Here is a 20,580-nt window from a genome sequence, read left to right on the forward strand (position 1 = left end):
CCCTCACATCGGGCAGCTCACAACCTCATGACAATAGTTCCAGGGATCCACCCCTCTTCTGGCCTCCATGAACACCAGGCATGCAGGTGATACACTCATACATGCAAATCAGATACTCATACACATAGATACAATTAGGGGAAAAAAGGGTCAAGGTATTGAAAAACAAGGACTATTGAAAACCCCAATACTATCGTGGGTGAACATTTATAGAACATGATAGGCAATGAGAACAGAACAAACCTACTCAAGGCCACATTTATTATTCACTCTGTATGCCCAGCTTAGATGACTGTGTCTATTTAAATTATAAAACATATGCTCTTAGTTCATGGACTCAAACAGAACAGTATTTGGAAGTTCTCCAGATTTTGTTTTTGGAGATGGGTCTCCGTAGCTCAGGCTGGCCCAGAGCCCAGTGTGTAGCTGAGGCTAACCATTAACCTGCTGCTTCTACCTTCCCATCACTGCAGTCACAGGCATGTGCCAGCATGCACGGACCACACAATGCTGGGGATCAAACCCAGGGCTTCATGTACTCTAGGGAGGCACTCTACGAAATGAGCTATACTTCTAACTCTTAGATACTGTGATACACACCTCTAGGTACACTGAGGCAGAGGACCGATCATGAGGACAATAAAACATCTGGGACTGACATACGCCAGAGTGAAATGCTGTTAAAACGGCACCCAAGGGGCTGGGGATTTAGCTCAGTGGTAGAGCGCTTGCCTAGCAAGCGCAAGGCCCTGGGTTCGGTCCCCAGCTCCGAAAAAAAAGAACCAAAAAAAAAAAAAAAAAAAAAAGGCACCCAAGACATTTACAGCAAAGACCTTAGTGTTTATCACAAGAGCTGATTCCAAACAAGCAGGAGGGAGTAATGAAGGACTGCACACAACTGGAGTCAGGAGGCAGGAAAAGCTAATGAGCTCCCATTGGTTCTCTACAAAGTTCAGTAAAAATCAATAAAACTTAGAAAGAGGGGGGAGGAAAAGAAAAGGGGGAGGGAGGGAGAGAGAGAAAGAGAGAAAGTGAGAGAGAGAGAGAGAGAGAGAGAGAGAGAGAGAGAGAGAGAGAGAGAGAAGAAACAAGCTACCAGTATCAGGAGTGCGAGTTACTGCCTCACACCATCAGGAGCGCAATGACAGACAATGCCAGAGATGGCTCAGCTGTAACACTGCATGGTTGTGCAAGCCTGACCACCTGAACTCAAACCCTGGAACCATAGAGAGCTGGGCACAGTGGCATCCAGTGGACACCACCATAATCCCAGTGCTCCGACTGCAAGATGGGAGGCAGAGGAGAATCACCTGAAAGCACAAAGGCCAGTAAGCCTGGATATGCACACAGCAGAAACTAGGACTGCCAGTACAAGGGGACAGACTCACAAAGGCCTCCGCACAGGGCAACCGAGTCACCTACGGTTGTCAGTGGTGTTGCACTGAGGAAAGATAACCCAGAGTGAGCCTGAGCGTGACTTCTCTACTTCTCCACCTCTCTGTAACTTGTGGTTTCTGGTCTGCCTGTAATCTGTCTGTGAGTCTCAATTCGTGCCTGCCTGTCTGCGGGCTTTGTTCTCCATTTGTCAAACAGCATGGACAGCATGGACGGGGAAGGGGCTGGGGATACTTGACAGGACCTTGTCAGTTTTATAAGGGGCTGCACTCTACTGACTCTCAAGACACCAACTGACCCAGACACAGGATGCGACCTGGGAGTATCTGTATTCACTTTATAAGGCTGCTTTCCAACCACTATCACAGCACACATGCGAACATGCATTGCTCTCTGGGTCAGGGCATGGAAGAGAACATGGATTAAGACTACGGCCACACATTAGCTTAGTCAGTGAAAGCTGGTGACATGGGGAACCCAAGACAAGTAGGGTTAGTTGTCTTGATGGGTTTTCTCAATCTGAACTGGGTAACGGCTGTGGCATAGGTGTGCACAGTGTCAAAACTTACCAAAGTGTACATTTAAAATACATGCAGCTTACTGCACGTCCATCACACCTGAACACAGCTGCTAACAGGCGACCTGCTCCTAAGAGGCTGCAGCCCAGGGAGGATGGGAGTGCAGCACCTTCCTTTGTTCCCTCTCACATGGGAAATCCTATTTTAAAATGTCATGAGTGCTACTGCCGTCAACCCTATTGATTCAGAGCCCCCCACCGACACTCATCAAAATTAGCTAGTGAGCTGACAAAGCTATTCCTTGTGCAAACAAGCCCCAGCAGGAAACTCACCCAACTAGAACATCTAATGGGCCTTTTCCCACAACCACTGGGCCATTCACAGACACCCACGGTCGAGTCAGAAGCAGAGAAATAAGTGCACTTAAAACATATGAGGAATAAATCACTGAGGGAGAATCAGGCCAGAGCAGAAAATAAATATCATGTACAGAAGTACATTTTAGAAGTTATTTTGGGCTTAAGTTTTAGGGTGCACATTACCCATAATATGCTTTCATTCTGAGTTGAAAGTTGGAGTTGAAGTGAAATAGTCAGGTGCTCACAGTGTACAAGAAACTTACATATACCCCTTCGTAAGTCCTCCAAAGAATAGGGAAAGGTAAGATGCTTGGTGGTGTGACAGTTCATTTTCTCTGCTGACTCAACCCAATGTGGACCTGAGCTAAATGTATCAGTCAAGCCCCTCTAAATGGCTGCCACTCCCAGAAAAAGTCACCCAACTCTGGCCCTTAAAACATGGTTGGGGGAAGACAGTTTAGTGGGGGAAGGTGATAGCCCATGTGTAAGCCTGAGTATCCAAGTCTCATCCACAGAATCTGATCCCACCTAAAGCTGGATACAGTAGCCTGACTCTGCAACCCTTGCATTCCTCTGCCTAGATAGGTGTTGGATTCAGAGAACCCCTGAAGCTTGTGGGTCAACCAGCCTGGAATACTCAGCTTGCAGGGAGAAACCTTGCCCCAACCAAGAGGAAGGAGAGAACTGACTCCTAGAGTTGTCCTCTGGCCTCTGTGAACCTGTACCCACAGAACTTTATAATAGACACTAACTAATAACAATTATAGAAATATGTAGTAAATGCTAATAAAACCAATAAAACACAACGGCAATTCTATAACATACGTACCATAAAAATTTTCCAGACACAATAAATAGAGAAAAAATAACCCAGGAAATTAAAATATTTCCCCTTGAATGTTTTGGAGTATTCAATTCTTTCCTAAGGAAAACCAAACACAAAACATGTTTTTTAGTAAAAGGTAGACATTTTCAATGAAAGTATTCCCATGCCTATGGCTGAGTCAACACAACATACATAGCAATACCATTAAGAGGCTACTAGGGGCCAACCTGCGCAGAGAGCTGACTTTGAGCCAGAGACAAGACAGCTTTCTTCCAGGAGCTTCATAATCTCTCCTACCCTATGAAATATGTTCTAGAACCTTCACCTTATAGATGAGAGACTGAGTCCCAGAGGTTAAACAGCTCTCTCAGGGTCAGGTGGTGAGCTGGCTCAGTCCGGTCTCCAAGCACATGTAGGAACCTTCTACCTTTTAGAACCTCGGGAGATTACCCTGGGAGAAGGTTAGGGTAGTCTGTATTTACATTTGCATTTGGAGTGACTTCACAAATAGTCAGCCTCTTTCCTAACACCGCTTGTCTTACAGAGAGAGAAGCACTGCCTGCTCGCAGAGGACTGCCAGCCCATGAGGCCTCGTTCTCTCTTCAACCGTGTTGGTAAACATAGCTGTCTCCTCACTCTGTACCTTTGTAGCATACAGATCGGCTGTTTCCAGGAAAAGCTGCCTGCTCAGTTCTTCTAAAGCATCTACTTCCTGTTGGATAAGAGTCAGATCTGGCAAAAAGTGGGCATCAAGGTTTAAATAACAGAGAAATTTCTGGAACTAGTGGGAAGAAGGTTGGGTTTGCTCTGGTTGTTTTCGAGGGAAGAAGCCGGGAACTGCCCGTATCTTTTATTCCCACCTCAACCAGTAGTGCTGCTTCAGGGCAGCGGTCCCAGGCTGACACAGGTTGAAGGATCACCCCACAGGCATCTGCCAGCTGGTGTCTCAGACAGATGCTCTCACAGCTAGCGTTTTCCTTTATTTATCCGTGTCAAATTCAGTCCGAGTCTTCAAATAGTGTATACACCACGACCCACAATTGAGCAGTTTCCTGCTACCTGAGAGATTTTGTACCGGGAAACTGCACAGCACTGTGGTCACGGAGTCTCACCGGCTGGCCTTTAGGCAACTGCCTTCTTTTTATCTTCTTCACACTCCCACATTCCCACGAGACAGCTGTAACCCATTTCTCAAACAAGGACAGAGGCTTGGATGTTAAACAACGTGCTCCAAGCCATCATACATGTAGTAAGCGTGGGTGTGTAATGCTGTCTGCCTCCACGAGGCCCTGCGTTTCCACTTCCATACCTCAGTGAGCAGTGTCACTGTTCCCCCATTAAAGAAGGGCCAGCTCAGAGGGCGAAAAAGCTCCCCGATACCTTGTTATACCAGTCCACACTTGGGGTTTTATGAGTTTTAAAGTAATAAAGACAGTAAGAGAGACAGTCCCAGTAATTCACATCTTCCTCTCTCTGTGAACTAACAAGTGTCCCCTCCTTTAGCTCCTCCCCTCAACAGTGGCTATCATGTCAGCAAGGCTGAAGGCACTCAGCAGTGTCTGTCTGTCCCCTGAGGACTGAGCTGCTCTTAACAGGTTAGGCTAAGTCCTGTCACTTAGACCCTGGAGACAGGAGACAGAACAAGTGCTGCAGGGTTACCTGTTTTCTTCAGAGAAAAGGTTGATTTTACTTTGAGCTGTCTGTCTGTCAGTGTGTGGGCAGCATATGCATGTGTGCAGGTGCCCTCCGAAGGCAGAGGCTTTGGATCTCCCTGGAACTAGAGTGGGTGTGGGTCACGTGATACGTGTGCTGGGAACTGAATTCAAGTCCTCTGCAAGAGCAGCCCCCTCTCCTAGCCCCTGAGGCGTCTCTCCAGTCTCTATGACTCATTTTCCTCTCTGCTACAGTCACCTGGCTTTCTTTGTCTGATTCTTATCTGCGGCCACATTAGAATGGTGTCATGATCTACCTTAATAGTTTGCATCCTTCATCTTACCTCAGCCCACGGTCTGACCTAAGAATCTGTGGGGAGGAGGGGGTGAAGCACACGGACTCCATTTTCTCCATATGGGAACGAGTCGACCTCCAAGCCTGGGCCCAGGAACGTTCCACTAACTGGGTTGCCCTGCGTGTTCTAAAGGGGACTTGGAGCTACTTGAAATCTGTGTGGCACTAACTGGGTTAGGAATGGAACTTTACCACCACACACATGAACAACCGCTGTGCTCTGTGGTCTCCCATCTGCGGGTGACAGAACAGCACGCGGAACAAGTTATGAATCTGAGGCCATAGTTCTGCTCCTACATTTGCCACAAACCACCATGCGACTTCACCTCTCTGGGTCTATTTTCTCATCTGTGAAGTGGAAAGAATGACCTGATAGGTTCGCCCTAGCTCGGAGACAATGCTTCCACGGTTAGGTACAAGTGTAGGAAAGATGACAGGCACCCCAGAGGGGACTAACTCGCCATTACTTTTTATTCCGCCCCTGATGCAGAGTGGAGGAGTAGAGTCAAGAAGACAAAGGATACTTTCACTTCCTGGGGCCGAGGCAGTGACACTCTTCAGCATGCCCCAGAGTCCCGACGGCTTGTTCTGCACATCCCCCCTCTGGAACATTGTTCTCCGGGTCACCGCCATCCTGCAATAAAGAACAGAAGCCTGAGCAAGGAAGTCTGACTTGTAGCCTCAGCTCAGCACCGCCCTGTGTCATAGCTGCGTCACCACTGATTCAGGAGTTACACAGGAGACATTTCCAGAGGGGACATGGCCTGGGGAGGGGGGGATTGGACAGAATAAGGAGTAGGCAATGCACTTGAGGTCTGGCTCTGCCACCCGGAAGCTGAGAGACCCACAGTTTACTTTCTCACTCTGGGGTTGTAAAGATTAATGAAATAACACTGTCACCTGTCCTTGCCATGTGCTAATACCACTGAAGGGACAAATGGAGTGGCTAACAATTCTAGCTAAAGAACCAGGTGCAGAGGAGGAACACAAGACGCAGCAGACCACAGAAAGGAAACAGGAAGGAAATTCACACACAGAAGGGCCTTCACTCATTGTGGTTCACCTCTTGCTGTGACTGTCACAAGCCAGTGCTGGGCAAGGTGACACAGTGGCAGCACTCTTTCCTCCCCTCTATCTGTGGAGCACTCAGTGACATAGTGAGATTCATGGTGGACATTTTTGGGTGAAAAGAGATAAAAATGGGAATGAGGAAGCAGCAGCACTGGTGTCATGTCTGGGACAAATGGTACCAGGCGACCAAGGGCCAGATGGCATTTCTGTGGGCTAAATTTTTAAAGCATCAGTTAAAAGGCCATTCATAACAAGGAGTGTCAGGTATGTTCATTTTGGTGACTGAAACAGTTTACTGGATAAGGTACAAGTCAAACAGCCCCAAGCTTGAGCTGCCTTTCCTGACACACTGCCTACAAGTCGGTGTAATGGCTGGTTTTGTGTGTCAACTTGACACAAGCTGGAGTTATCACAGTGAAAGGAGCCTCGGTTGAGGAAATGCCTCCATGAGACCCAGCTGTAAGGCATTTTCTCAATTAGTGATCAAGAGGGGAGGACCCAGTCCATTATGGGCAGTGCTGTCCCTGGGCAGGTAGTCTTGGGTTCTATAAGAGAGCAAGCTGAACAAGCCAGGGGAAGCAAGCCAGTAAGTAACATCCCTCCATGGCCTCTGCATCAGCTCCTTCTTCCTGACCTGCTTGAGTTCCAGTCCTGACTTCCTTTGGTGATGAACAGCAATGTGGAAGTGTAAGCTGAATAAACCCTTTCCTCCCCAACTTGCTTTTTGGTCATGATGTTTGTGCAGGAATAGAAACCCTGACTAAGAGTTGGCATTTTGGGAAGATGTAAAAAAGAACCAAGGAAAGGCTCAGATCCATGATTCTTGTCAGTTTCTAATGGGAACGTGGGACTAGCATGTGAGAGGTTCTGGGCTACGCAGCTCATAGTTTACTTTGGCTCAACACCTGGGATTACCGGCAGGGCAGCTCAGCGGGGAGCACAGAAGCCATTTCTATCATCCTTGTCAATATCTAAAGGCTGTGGGGTGGCACTGGCTACCTATGTGAAGGTGAGAGGGAGGCATCATGCTGTCTCTCAGCAGACAGACAGACAGAATAACCAGAAGTGAAAGTTGGCTGGATACAGACAAATTACCCCGGTTTTGGACAATTTTACTTTCACTTTTGATTTTAATCATCTAACTTTCAGCCAGATTTGCTCTTGGCAGATAAGCTACAGACAAACAGACACAGGCTTAAGACACTGGCAGCTAACTTTCTGAGACGCGCTTTACAACACATTCGAATACACAAGCAGTAGCCATTCACCTTCCATTTTCCTACTGCCCCTTCTTCCTAAGATCATCTTGTAACAAGGAAAAAGTTATTTGCTATGGGCTGGATGTTTGGATGTCATTTAGAGATTCCTAACACAGCTGGGTGATGCTGGCACACGCCTTTAATCCCAGCACTTGGGAGGTAGAGGCAGGTAGAGCTCTGTGAGTTTGAGGTTAGCCTGGTCTACAGAGCAAGTTCTAGGACAGTCAGTGCTGTTGTTACACAGAGGAGCCAACCTTGTCTTGAAAAACCAAAAAAACCAAACCAAAACAACCCCCCAAAACAAAAAACAACAACAAAAAAACCAACTCCAAAACCACCCCTTAGAACACCCCCTAGCCCCCAAATCCTAATAGGAAAACCACAGCAGGCGACCGAGGCCTGGCAGAAGCATGGAGGGAAGAGGCTGAACATGTCTGCTCTTTAAGGACTAGGAAACACTTCACGAGGTTTCACGTTATCTCTTGCAGGGGCCACACTAATCCTGTACCATCCCAAGTTTAGCACATGTGTTGTTAATGTAGGCACTCTACCCTTCGTTAGACATGTCACCTATTGTTTTATGGTTCTTATTTCTAGCTTAGCCATTTAAAAATTTATTATTTGTGTGCGCGCGCACACATGCCTGTTGTTGTTGTTGTGGTGGTGGTGGTGGTGGTGGTGTGTGTGTGTGTGTGTGTGTGTGTGTGTGTGTGTGTGTGTGTGTAGCACTTTACCTGCAGAACCATTTCACCAGTTCTGGGGATTGGGCTGATGCTGCTTTGTGTTCAAATGCTAAATACTGGCCCAAGATCTGGTTACCCCTCCCCTGCACAAGCAAATCCTCACAGACACAAGTGATGCTATGAGAACCCTGCTCCCCAATTTAACGTTAATTGGTTAACAAAAGGCTAGAGCCTGTAGGACAGTAGGGAGATAAACCTACTGTGGGACTTGAGAATTGAGTAAGGAGTCTTTGGAGAGACAGGAGGGTGAAGAGGAAGAGGAGGAAGAGGGGAAGGAGAGGAAGAGGAAGAGGGAGACAAAAAGGAGGAGACCGCCATAGAAGGAGATGCACCATGAGCACATGGCCTGGAGAAACACAAGTAACAAGGGACAGATGACTGGAATATACGTTAGAATAGCTCAAAACCTGCCCAAGTTAGGCGTCCAGCTCGTAAATAAAATACCAGGATTGTATTTTTTTTCTTAATATGGCTAGCTAGACTATTAAATTCACTGTACACTCCAGCCCACTGGGACTCTGAATTTTAGAGCTAATGTGCACTCACATATGGTTTTAAGTATAGAGTCCATGTATTCTTTACCAGATTTCCACTCTCCTGAAACAGGATATCGACATTCAAGCACTTACGACATCTCCATCACTAAAAGGACCTCCATTTTGCCCATGGATAGTCCACTACTTGCCTGCCAACAATTCCCCAACCCGTAGTAACCACTAATCTGTCCTCCATGTGTTCAGTGTCATTTTCAGACGTGCACATGATTCCGATTTGGCAGTGTTTATGCTTTCCGTGAAGGTTTTCTTTCCACTAAACCCAAGGTTCAGGCTGTTGTGTGAATTAGTAGCTTGTTCATTTTTATTTGTAAATAGTAGTCCACAGCATGGCTGTAACAGTGTTTTTAACCACTCACCCATGAAAAGCTATCTTTAATTTGGGGCTTCCATGAATAAAGCTGATAAAAAAAATTTCTGTAACCATTTTCCTGTGAAAATGAAAATTTCCCTTCTTTGCATAAACACCCAGTATAATTTCAGGGTTGGACACTGGCATTTAGTTTTTAAGGAGAGCTAGACTGCGTTCTACTCACTCTACCACTCCACATCTGCATCTTTACCGACCAGCACTTCACGGCACCATTAAAAGGTTATGTGCCCTGTGTGTGCGCATGTGCCTGTGTGTCTGTGGGATCCAGAAGAGGGGCTCGGATCCCCTGCTTCCTCCCTGTCTACAGCTTGTCCTTCCTCTCTTTACACACTCCTCTGCAAAGCAGGCTTTACTTTTGGTGGAGTCCAGTGTACTCATATTCTGTTGTCTCAACTGTATTCTGGGAATTCTATTTTTTGCCTAGCTCTAGGTCTCAAAGATTCCCTAAAAGTTCAGTAGGTTTACCCTTTATATCTAAGTTCAGGGTCTGTTTTGAATTCATCTTTCTACATACTGGGACTCAGATTTGGGGCTTTTTGGAGGCGGGAAAGGTCTGTGGATTTACTTTCTGGATCACTTAGTAAATACCCATTGCCACTGGACTGGTTTTGAGTTTGTGTTTTGTTGTAACTCCTTATTTCTTTTATTAATTAACATCATGCTTCCTTTCATCCCTTTGAATGTCTCTATGTGTTCCAGTCTTGGTTATATTTTTTTTCCTCTTATCTCTTTTACTGTCTGGCCTAGTAGGAGGCCAGTTCTGTAGAATAGAGAATTGGTACCTAGCATGGAGCAGATATCTGGCAGGCACTTCGCAAACATTTCGGGATACAATTGATGGCAAAACACTATATAAAAGTTAGTGGGGGGAAGGCTGAGCCGTTCTGAATAGGTTTCAGTTAGAAATGCTATTTTTGCAGCCCTCTTCAAGGCCAGGATGAAACCATCTGATGTTTGACTGTTCTCAGGACAGGGCTGGTCCTGGAACTAGCTCTGAGAAGCAAGGAACCTGGATGAAAACTACCCAGGGATTCACAGCCCTGAGAGCAGCAGGCCTGGATAGAGACAGTCTTTGAAGAAATATGCCATGATCTATTCAAGTCAGCATCATGGTAGAGGGATTGCTACAGTCTGGCCTTGGGGTTTCTCAGCACTGTCTCAGGGGGAACCTAATCTGACTTAAGTTTATTTTCTCCTTTTACTCTTTTTCTAAATTTTTTATTCTTTGTGAGTTTCATATCATGCACCCCAATCCCACTCATCTCCCCATCCCCCTCCCCTGACCTGCCCTCTGCCTTGCAACCTACCTCCCAAAAGGAAAAAAAATAATCTCATTGTGGGAAGTATAGTGTGTCAGTGTGTCCCACAGTATACCCTTTTGTCCACACATCTTCACTTGCAAATGTTCACTGTAATGAGCCAATGGTCTGATCAGGCCTCTACACATCAATCCTGGATCCTCACCAGGACTCCTCCTGGACATCCTATTGTTGCCCTGTGTCATGGAGGCCCGCAGCTCTGGATCTGCAGGACTAACCTTTTCATGTGCTCCAGCAGTTCATAGATGAGTAGATGTTGGGGTGGCCCTGAATCTGGGCCTGGCTGGTAGCTGAGCCTGCACCCAGACCAGCAGGGTAAGATCTCCTGCTGTTCCGGCTGGCTCACCCATCACCACAGCTGGCAAGGGGCAGGGCCAGCTCTCCTACTCTTACGCCCTTGGGACCAGCTTACACCCCCTCCCCTGACCCCACCACTACCAGTGTCAGCTCTACTGTGCTGCCCAGTGAGGTGCAAGGTCCACACTCCCAGTGCTGCACTGGCTATGGTTTTTATCATCTGAACCCATTTGGAGTTGGTTTCTTTTTTCTTTTTTGGTTTTCTGAGATAATGCTTCTGTATGTAGCCCTGACTGTTCTGGAAACTCACTCTGTAGGACAGGCTGGTCTCCAACTCAGAGATCAGATACTTGCCCCTGCCTCCTAGCTGCTGGGATTAAAAGTGTGTAGCACTACCATCTGATAGTTGTAGTTAGTTTCTTTCTTTTTAACATAATTTTACTTTTCTTGGATATTTTATGTATTTACATTTCAAATGTTATCCTCTTTTCCACTCTCCTATACCCTCCTCCCTCCCCCCTGCTTCTACGAGGATGCTCTCATTCCCACCCTCCCACTCCAACTTCAACGCCCTGGCATTACCCTACACTGGGGAAACAAGCCTTCACAGGACCAAGGGCTTTTCCTCCTATTGATGCTGGACAGTACCATCCTCTGCCACATATGTGGCTGGAGTCATGGGTCCCTCCATGTGTACTCATTGGTTGGTGGTTTAGTCCCTGGGAGCTCTGGTGGGGTCTGGTTGGTTGATATTGTTGTTCTTCCTATGGTGTTACAAACCCCTTCAGTCTTTTCTCTAACTCCTCCATTTGAGTCCCCTTGTTCAGTCCAATGGTTAGCTATAACCGTCCTCATCTCTATTAGAAGGGCTCTGGCAGAGCCTCTCAAGAGACACCCATATCTGGCTCCTGTCAGCAAGCACCCAGGCATCAGCAATAGTGACTGGGTTTGGTGGCAACATATGGGATGCATTCCCAAATTCAACATTCCTTCATGATAAAAGTCTTGGAAAGATGAGGAATTCAAGGCCCATATCTAAACATAGTAAAAGCCATATACAGCAAACCAGTAGCCAACATCAAACTAAATGGAGAGAAACTTGAAGCAATCCCACTAAAATCAGGGACTAGACAAGGCTGCCCACTCTCTCTCTACTTATTCAATATAGCCTAGCCAGAGCAATTGACAACAAAAAGAGGTCAAAGGGATACAAATTGGAAAGGAAGAAGTCAAAATGTCACTATTTGCAGATGATATGATAGTATAATTAAGTGACCCCAAAAGTTCCACCAGAGAACTCCTACAGCTGATAGACAACTTCAGCAAAGTGGCTGGATATAAAATTAACTCAAACAAATCAGACTCAAAGGATAAATGGTCTGAGAAAGAAATTAGGGAAACGACACCCTTCACAATAGCCACAAATAATATAAAATACCTTGGTGTGACTCTAACCAAGCAATTGAAAGATCTGTATGGCAAGAACTTCAAGTCTCTGAAGAAAGAAATTGAAGAAGATCTCAAAAGATGGAAAGAACTCCCAAGCTCATGGCCTGTCAGGATTAATATAGTAAAGATGGCCATTTTGCTGAAACCAATCTACAGATTCAATGCAATCCCCATCAAAATTCCAATTCTTCACAGAGTTAGAAAGAGCAATTTGCAGATTCATTTGGAAAAGCAAAAAACCCAGGATAGTGAAAGCTATGCTCAACAATAAAAGAACTTCTGGGGGAATCACCATCCCTGACTTCCAGCTATATTACAGAGCAACAATGATAAAAACTGTATGGTATTGGTACAGAGAGAGGCAGGTAGATCAATGGAATAGAACTGAAGACCCGGAAATGAACCCATACACCTATGGTCACTTGATCTTTGACCAAGGAGCTAAAACCATCCAATGGAAAAAGACAGCATTTTCAACAAATGGTGCTGGTTCAACTGGTGGACAGCATGTAAAAGAATGCAAATCGATCCATTCTTATCACCCTGTACAAAGCTTAAGTCCAAGTGGATCAAGGACCTCTACATCAAACCAGATACACTGAAACTAATAGAAGAGAAAGTGGGGGAAGAGTCTTGAACACAGGCACAGGGGAAAATTTCCTGAACAGAACTCCAATGACTTATGCTCTAAGATCAAGAATCGAAAATGGAGTTGGTTTCTATTGCCTGATTTGTATGCTGAAATCTTAAGAGTTTCATTTCTTCACAGCCAAGTTGGAGTTTTGGATGGATAGACAGATAAGTGTGACTGTGGAATCTTCCTCCTCAGAGTATTGTGGAGTGTACCTGCAAGGCAGCTAGCCCACCTAGGTTCCTGCTGAAGGTCCATGGCACCTGCAGCAGCTAATGTTTCTGCACAGGTCCACCTCTGAGCTGCTGCTCCTTTAGCTGGCTGCTCTATGGCCTCCCAGAGCCTCCGTGAAGTCAGTGCTTAACTAAGGACATCACCTGATTGTGTAGCCACACTTTAGGACTCACTCGCTGGGGTTTTTCTCCTTATGGGAACTCTGCTAAACTTCTGATCCCCACGCCACTCCTGAGCTCTACCTTCTGACACCTCCCTCCAGAAGGCTTCCCTTTCTGTCACGAGTGTGTGCCCAGCATCCACTCACCTGGGGCAGCCACTCAAAGGCAGAAAACCCTGCAAACCTAAGAAGCACATGCCAATCAGTCATAGGCGTCTCCATGGGCTCTTTGCTGCTTCCTGTGTACACATGCTGTTGTGTGTCAAAGTAAGACAAATTGCGGATCTTGGCCCTCTAGCATCCTGGGATTTCAACGCCTTCTGTCTGATCCCCAGGTACTCTGCTAATCTGAACACCATGGAACAACTTAGACAATTCAGAAAGTTCTAGCAGTTACTTTGTTTTTTACCTGCGTATGTTCATTTCCCCGTGACTCCAAATGCTCATCTTTCAGACCCTCGGTAGAAGCCGTTGCTCAACTCTCACGGCCTGCCCTACAAGTTTCCTCCACGGCTAACTGAAAGCCTGAGGACTGGTTCTTAAATTTACTCAGAATGCATTTTGTCCCCATCCGGATCAGTTTAAAGGACAGCCCAGCAGCACCTGACTCGAGGTAGAGGTTAAGGCGTTTTCCTCCTAGGTCCCGTGTATACTCCACTCTGCCCCATTTTGTCCACAACAGTACTGTTCTTGCAGGCCACTGTGCTGAAATCTAAAATAGGTCTGGTCACCACTCCTCCCAGCTATGGGCTATTCTATGCTGTGCTAACTGGGAGGCTCCAGTGCTGGTTTATATGTCTTGTTAGCACCACTAGGAGACTGTGTTAATCAAGTCCAGCTGGGAGACCAATTCCTCTGAGAGCCTATCTAGTCAAGTGACTCTTATAGGACCCAAACCACCCTTGATCCTGACCAGACAAGAACTGGGTGGTGGTGTGCCTGAGTCAGAGCCAATTCCTAACCACAAGTAGCATAAGATGGGCAGGAGGATCTGTCTACAACAGCCTCAGGTCTGATTCTACCTTAAATGTCAGCTGTGTCTTTTCATTAATAGAAGAAAGATCACAAAAGGGAGAACAACCTTGGGGACAAAAATAATATAATTCATATATATCGATATTTCACTATCAAATAGTCTTTATTAAAAAAATAACTTACATTTCTATAGAAATGTACAGAATATAAGTAACATATTTGCAGGCAAAATAAATGTACAGCCAGATGTCTACCTTTCCTACGTTAGTACAGACACAGACAAATGGAGACACATACTGCTCAGTCAATTGGGGCCGTCCTTGTTATTCCAGGTCTACGGCTGTCCCTTCCACTAAGTATAAGCTTACTGTTGTGTGCCAACACACTTGGCTTATTTATTTATCTTTTTAACACATAAGGAAAAAGGGCACAAAGACACAGGGCCTAGTTCAAAGATGCATTAAAGGATATAGACAAAAGAGTCTAATGAAAATAAACTGATTTCAGATGGCTTTGTAGGTCTACTGTGACACAGATTTCTATAAAAATGCCACTTTGAAAAAATGGATGAGAAATACCTTTTAGATGACTTTTATGTAGCTTTTTTAAAGACTGAAACATTCCACTGTAGAAGAGTCTCAGAGTTCATGAACTTCAGGAGATATAAGACTCAAGTCCCTCCTGTATAAGGTTGACAGAAATGCGAAGCAACTGTTGGAAGGAGAGAGGGAGAGAGGAAGAAGGGAAAGGAGGGAGGGAAAGAGAGAATGGAGGAGTAGAGGAAGAGAGAGGAGAGAGGGAGAGAGAGAGGAGTGGGAGGGAGGGAGGGAGGGAGGGAGGGAGAGCACCCATCTACATGCATACTCTTTAGTACAGAGCTGCCTCAAAGCTGTAGGGTTGGGGCAAGGGGTGTCACCCACACGGTGGGTTTTTTCAGTGATGTAACTGTCACTCGTGTTCCTATGGGTAATCTCCTACGGGAAGTTGGACAGCCTTAAAGGATGGATATCCTTGTCCTCTGCTTAGTGACATTAAATAAATGTATATAAAAACCTCCAATGGTAAACAGTATTCTAACTCTTTAAAGAGAAACGTTGAAATTCAGAAAGTGAACGTAAGACTGCTCTTTCTCTGAGGTGGGAGTAAATCTTGGTGGCACCTCGCCCTACAACGAGTAAGAAAGCGGCCCCACCAGCTTTACAGAGACCACAGGGTGCCAGCCTCACCTTTTCTTTTTGCTTATGATCATGTCCATGGTCTGCAGCAGTCGCCGTTCCAGGGCAAGGATATCCGTGTCAGTCACATTCCTGCAATGAGCAAGAAATTAGTGATGTTTTGGGGTTCCACCATTGGACATCATACAAGCTATCTGGAGAAACATGAACTCCAAATAGCTGTTTTTTTCTGTTGTCCTAGTGCAGTAGAGAGTACCCTGTGTTCAGGCTTTCTTAGCTTTGACTTAGATACATTTAAAATATATGCTTATTGGCTAGAGCAGCAGTTTTCAATCTGTGGGTCATGACCCCCTTTGGCAAATGTCTATCTCCAAATACGTTTATATTACAATTCAAAACAGTGGCAAAGGCATGGTTATGCAGTAGCAATGTACATAATCTCATGGTTGCTGGTCACCACAAGATGAGGAGCTGTATTAAAAGTCTGCAGTTTCAGGAACGTGGAGAACCACTGGGCTAGAGAGAAGGCTTGGGGTTAAGAGTCCTGGCCACTGCTGGAGAACCAGAACCCACAGATGGCTCCCATGTCTCTACCTCCAGTTCTAGAGCAGCTGATGTTTTTGTGGGAGTCAGGCATACACATAATGCACATGCACATGTGGACAAACACTCAGAGACACAAACATTTTAAAAGATGCTTAAATCGGCACTGTCTTCTACTATCTGATGCCAAAGAGGAACCAAGTTCCTGCAGCTGGGAGCGGTTCATACTCTTGTCTACTGGATAGATGCATTTAAAGAGTGTATGCAAAGGACATAAAAGTCACCACATAAAAAAGAAATGAGCCACATGTGGTGGCACATGCCTATAATCCCAGTGTTCAGGGGATTAAGGTAGAGAATCTAATTCAAAACCAACTCAGGGTACCTGCTGCAATGCTGTTTCGGAAAAATGAAAACAGAAAATGACTTGTTAGAAAGGCTTCAGATAAACACCACAGACGCAGAGGAAGAAAGAATCAGTCCTAGATCTAATATGTGGATGTTAAAGACATGAGACAAACATATTCCAGTAACAGTGAAAAAGAAAGGAGATAAAGTATGTGTTACCTGAGGAAGTAGGACATGTATGTGTAGGGGCAGTTGACAGCACCGAATCCGGAAAGCAGAGCCATGAGTGTCACCCCAATCACACCTACCCGGCTGATGAGCTGCTCTATGGACAAGATCCCTAAAAACATCAACGCATGTTAATGACGGGCAATATATACAGAGGCTTCCAACTGTGTGACGCAAAGCAAACATTGCTTAAAATATCATCCGGTATCTTATAAAGCCCATTACAACTCTTGTTTAGAGTCATTTATTTGTTATGTGTATGAGCATTTTGCCTACATTTTGCCTGGTACCTGTGGAGGTCAGAAGAGAGCTGGAGTCCCCTGGAACTGGAGTTACGGATGGTTGTGAACCATCACATGGGTGCTGGGAACCAAACCTAGGTCCTCTGCAAGAGCAACAAGTGCTTTCAATCACCATCTCTCCAGCCAACAGGCTTATTTTTAATTACTGGCAGGCTGCTGATCTTTACGTTGGTTTATTATATGAGATGCTGAAACATATACTGCTATTTCATTTTTAAGTAAACTAGTTATGCTACATATGCTTCCATTAAAATTGTTTTTAATACTTGTACTGGCTGGTTTTGTGTATCAATCTGACACAAGCTGGAGTTATCACAAAGAAAGGAGCCTCAATTGAGGAAATGCCTCCATGAGACCCAGCTGTGAGGCATTTTCTTAATTAGTGATCAAGGGGGATGGCCCAGCCCATTGTGGGTGGTGCCATCCCTGGGCAGGTGGTCTTGGGTTCTATAAGACAGCAGGCTGAGCAAGCCAGGGGAAATAAGACAGTAACATCCTCTGTGGCTTCTGCATCAGCTCCTGCTTCCTGACCTGCTTGAGTTCCAATCCCGACTTCATTTGGTGATGAACAGCATCATGGAAATATAAGCTGAATAAACCCTTTCCTCCCCAACTTGCTTCTTGGCCCTGATGTTTTGTACAGGAATAGAAACCCTGACTAAGACAATAGTTTATTAATTTACTTGTTTGCATGTGTTTGTATCACAGCACACACGTGCTTAGAGAACAACACGTAGGAGTCAGTGTCCCCTTCCTTGTGTGGATCCCAGAGGTGGAGCTCAGGCCATGAGGCTGGGCAGCCGTACCTTTGCCCACTGAGCCATCCACTGAATGGCTATGTGCTTTGAAAAACTACATGTTTCCTCTGACCCAAATGAAGGAAGCATTTTCACCCCAAATCCAAGATACCATGCGGTAGGGTGCTGGGAGGTGAGGCAGACTGCAGATGCTGGTCCACTAAGCTCATTCCGATATTTTTCTAGCTTCCCCCCATACTACAGGATCTAGGAAGCATGAAGCTCTTTCATTCCCAGATTTTCTTGAAGCCAGGACGCAGATCTTTGTCTCAGCAGCTGACATGCCCATATGAGACGTGAACAGTGGCAGCGGTGGGCAGCTGGGCAGAGACTCTGCTCAGTGGGTGAGAGCACTTGCTGCCAGGTCTAGTAGCCTAAGCTTGAGCCCTGGGACCCACACACACGGTAGAGGGAGAACTGACTCCTACAAGATGTCCTTGGACCTCCACACTCGTACCTTGACATCTGCACACCCACCCATGAGTGTCAAAGGAAAAAAGTAGATAGGGCCTGTCAGGGAGGCAGGCTCTAGAAGAGTGCAGTGGCACCCAGCCCCACCCCTTCCTTTTCCATGTTCCTTGGCCATCCACTCTGATTATAATGCACTGCCTTGCAACAGACCAGCGCATCACTGACTGAAACCTCTAAAACTGGGAGCTAAATATGCCTGCCTTTTAACTGATTAACTCTTGTTACAGTAACAGAGCTGACCAGCACTCAATATGCCCTGTAATTCTTATGCAACCAAACTAGCATTTGATACCCTTAGAAAGAAGGAAACATTCTGTTTCAAAGTCAAATACTTCTGTGAGAAATAACTTGCTCTATTTCCCACAACCAAAAGTTTAAAAAGTTATCATGATTTTTTAAATTAGAAAACTAAAAAATCTTTCTTCCCACTTCCGCTCTACTCACCATGTTTTGGGCTGAGTATGGGGAATGGATCTCCCAGCTTCCAGAAGAAGTACATAAAGGTCAGCCATAAGAGACAGGAAAAGAGCAGACGCTGTTTGTGCACTGAGACAGGGGAAACAACTGTTAGGGAGGACAGCTACTACACAGCTTGCTGATTACAAACACGAGTGTAATTAATGTGCAAATGCTGGGACTACATAATTCTTGGAAAAGCATTCTTTTTTTTTCTTTTTCTTTTTCTTTTTTTTTTTGGAGCTGGGGACTGAACCCAGGGCCTTGCGTTTGCTAGGCAAGTGCTCTACCACTGAGCTAAATCCCCAACTCCTTGGAAAAGCATTCTTACTACCATTAGAAAACCTTTATGTGTAAGTAGAACATTTCATATTTTAGTTAAGAATTTCTTCTCTTATTCAGTCTTTAAAAATAGTTTTTATTCTTTGAAAACTTCATAAAATAGATTTTGATCATATTCTTTTTCCTCCCCCCAACCCCTTCCCCATCACTAGAAAAATATTGCTAAAATTATAATATGGACTGAATTCAAGGAGATGTTATAGTAGAAGCAGAAATAAATCTGGCAGGAGACATTCTCTCTTTCAGACAGAATTCATTTGAAGACTGCTTTAAGATGCTCTGAACACCCCCAGATACTAGTATAAAAGAAATACAGAAATGACGTTGTATATAACCCACTCCCAATAGTATGCAGCCCGATCTGCATGCTGACATAAGAAGGCACAATACTCACACAGTTGGATGTTACTCACGATAAAATAACCAATGTAGAAGGGAACCATGAAAACCAGGATGAGCAGAATGACACACAGGTTCATTTTCCAGTGAAAGTAACGGGAGCTGAAATTAGCATCAAAAATATCTTCAGGGAAGGCCAGCAACTCTCATTCTTTGTATTCCAAAGGCTCCCTTTAATCTGAGCACTTCAGAGGCAGAGGCAAGAGAATCTTTCTGAGTTTGAGGCCAGCTTGATCTAGTGAGTTCTAGGACAGGTAGGGCTACAAATAGATACCCTGACTTAAAATAATATGCACACATTTGTACACACACACACACACACACACACACACACACACACACACACACACATACACACTTGTGCCTGTGGTGGCTCATGCTTATAATCCCAGTATTTAGGAAGAGGACATAGGACTTTGAACTCAAGGCCAGCTTAGGTGACATCATTGAAACCTTGTCTCCCAAAAGAAAAGCAAACCCAGCAAAACAAACTATATATGAGTTTCTGAATAGTACATAATCACCTTGACCTGAGATTTCCATTAAGAAAAAAAGAAGAATGTTAATGTTTCAGCCATGTTCACAGGATAACATACATATACTCTAAATGTAACAACAACAACAGGAACTTAGTCCTAAACACACACAGTTCTAGGACTTTGAAGGTAGAGTCACTAGGATCACAGGGATGGCCTTTGCCACACACTAAGCCTGAGGCCATCCCGGGCTTCACACATGACATCTTGTCTCAAAACCAAAGCAAAACAGGGCTGCCGAGATGGTTCAGTGTAAGGTCACTGCTGCCAAGCCTGATGACTTAAGTTGGGTTCCTGGGACCCACATGACAGAAGGAGAAAACTGACTTCCGAAAGTTGTCCTCTGACCTCATTCAGGCAGGGACTTCTATGTGCCTCTCCACAATAAATAAATAAATGTAATAAAAATTAAAATAGGAAAGAGGGTGGGACAATAGGAAAAAAAAATTAAAATAAAAAAGAAGGGAAAATGTTAATAGTAATTCTGAGCAATAAAGACTCAGAAATTCTTCTGTAGTTTGATCTTACCATTTGACTTGCACAACTTTCACCAATATTTATAAAATACATTTTTTTCTGTTAAATTTTATATAGGGCAAAGTGGCACATAGCTTTAATCCCAGTGTCCAGGAGGCAGAGGCAGGTAGATTTCTCTGAGTTTGAGGTCAGCCTAGTCTTTCTACATAATAAGACCCAAGCCAGCCAGGGCTACATAGTGAGACCCCATCTCAAAATAAATAAGTAAAAATGAAATAAATGTAAAAATGTAGCACTTTTGCTTTTGGAAAAACAGTTTACTCGCTTGAAGTGTAT

At 45.0% G+C, this 20,580-nt stretch overlaps 1 protein-coding gene across 1 annotated transcript in view; it reads right to left on the minus strand.

Moving 5' to 3' along the window:
• Gphra (golgi pH regulator A) overlaps positions 1 to 20,580 on the minus strand; it is a 37,036-nt gene that overhangs the window by 4,897 nt on the left and 11,559 nt on the right. The window contains 7 exon segments of the mRNA NM_001139486.1: positions 3,102 to 3,194; positions 3,742 to 3,830; positions 5,630 to 5,739; positions 15,397 to 15,477; positions 16,456 to 16,576; positions 18,479 to 18,580; positions 19,227 to 19,333. Of these exon segments, the coding sequence (NP_001132958.1) occupies positions 3,102 to 3,194; positions 3,742 to 3,830; positions 5,630 to 5,739; positions 15,397 to 15,477; positions 16,456 to 16,576; positions 18,479 to 18,580; positions 19,227 to 19,333 (703 nt within the window).

Source organism: Rattus norvegicus, chromosome 2, assembly GCF_021556685.1.
Source record: "Rattus norvegicus strain SHRSP/BbbUtx chromosome 2, alternate assembly SHRSP_T2T, whole genome shotgun sequence".
NCBI classification, from domain to species: Eukaryota; Metazoa; Chordata; class Mammalia; order Rodentia; family Muridae; genus Rattus; species Rattus norvegicus.